The sequence below is a fragment of the Pteropus vampyrus genome, unplaced genomic scaffold (genome assembly GCF_000151845.1).
Source record: "Pteropus vampyrus isolate Shadow unplaced genomic scaffold, Pvam_2.0 Scaffold55, whole genome shotgun sequence".
Taxonomy (NCBI): Eukaryota; Metazoa; Chordata; class Mammalia; order Chiroptera; family Pteropodidae; genus Pteropus; species Pteropus vampyrus.
In genome coordinates this window covers 1,992,171-1,993,189 of record NW_011888836.1, presented here as the reverse complement: position 1 = coordinate 1,993,189, position 1,019 = coordinate 1,992,171, and the positions used below count along the sequence as shown (strand labels likewise).

The window sequence follows — 1,019 nt, the reverse complement described above, 5'->3', positions numbered from 1 at the left end:
CCCCGCACCGCGCCGGCCGCGCCCGCTCCTTCTGCCCGCTCCGCCCCGCTCGCGCCCGCTTCCACTGGAGGAGGAAAGCCGACAACCGGCAGACGCAGCCCTGGAGGAGGAGGCGGCAACCGCTGCCCCGCCGCGGGTCCGAGCCGATCCCCAGCAGCCGCGGCGGGCTGTGTGTGTGCGAGTGTGCCGCGCTCTCGCCCCATGCCTGGCACATGCGTAAAAGCGAGTTGCGCCCAAAGTCCCAGCCATACCCTCCTTAGCAAATAATAACAAACCCAAACCGTCAGATCTTACCTGAAACATTGAAGCACAAAGTCTCTCTCCAAGTCCCCTTTTCCTTTTCCTCTCCCCCCTTTTCCGATTTCTCTCCCAGCGATCTGCTCGGCTCGCCACACCAGAGAGAAATGCAATAGCTTGGCTAAGGTAGACAGAACAAAATACAGAGAAGAGTTGCTCCAGGGCTTTGAAACCCCTCAAGGCAAGGATCAGGATACAATTAGCTCATGCCTCTACCTCCAGTCTAAATCAATCTCCAAAATAAAACTTAAATCAAATTAACTGATCACAGGGCAGACACATTGATCTTCAAAAATAAAAGTCTACACATACGTATGATAAATATACATATCGGAAATTTTTTTCCAGATTTTTTTTGGTGGAAAAACAGTCTTATTCCAGCCTCCAACTTGCTTTTTACCCTCCTCTTGCACAGAAAAGCTGATTTTAATCGTTGTGATTAGTTTTGATGTAACGTTTCCGCGGGCGATTTCTGCAAATGGATGGAGTGTTTCTTTGCCAAAAGAGGGAAAAGCAGCAGATGATGATAATTATAAGGATTGTTGGTTGTTTCTTTTTATTTGTGTTTAGGGCTCTCTCTTCACTTTCTCAAGTTGACCTGACATTGCTGTTACAGTAAGGTCGCGCAACTTGTTGAGGAGGATCACCGCCCTGTTTGATCAAAGGATAGGTGATAATTTGGCAATAGAGCGGCACATTTTTGGTTCCTTTGGCGACATAAC

General features: G+C 48.9%; 1 protein-coding gene across 1 annotated transcript in view; it reads right to left on the bottom strand.

The window, feature by feature from the left end:
* The window catches only part of KCTD1 (potassium channel tetramerization domain containing 1), a 173,754-nt gene extending 173,340 nt beyond the window's left edge, over positions 1 to 414 (bottom strand). Inside the window, exon 1 of the mRNA XM_011360396.2 lies at positions 295 to 414. Coding sequence (XP_011358698.1) covers positions 295 to 303 — 9 coding nt within the window. The 5' untranslated portion in view covers positions 304 to 414. The remainder of the gene's footprint in view (positions 1 to 294) is intronic.
* Positions 415 to 1,019: the final 605 nt, after the last annotated feature.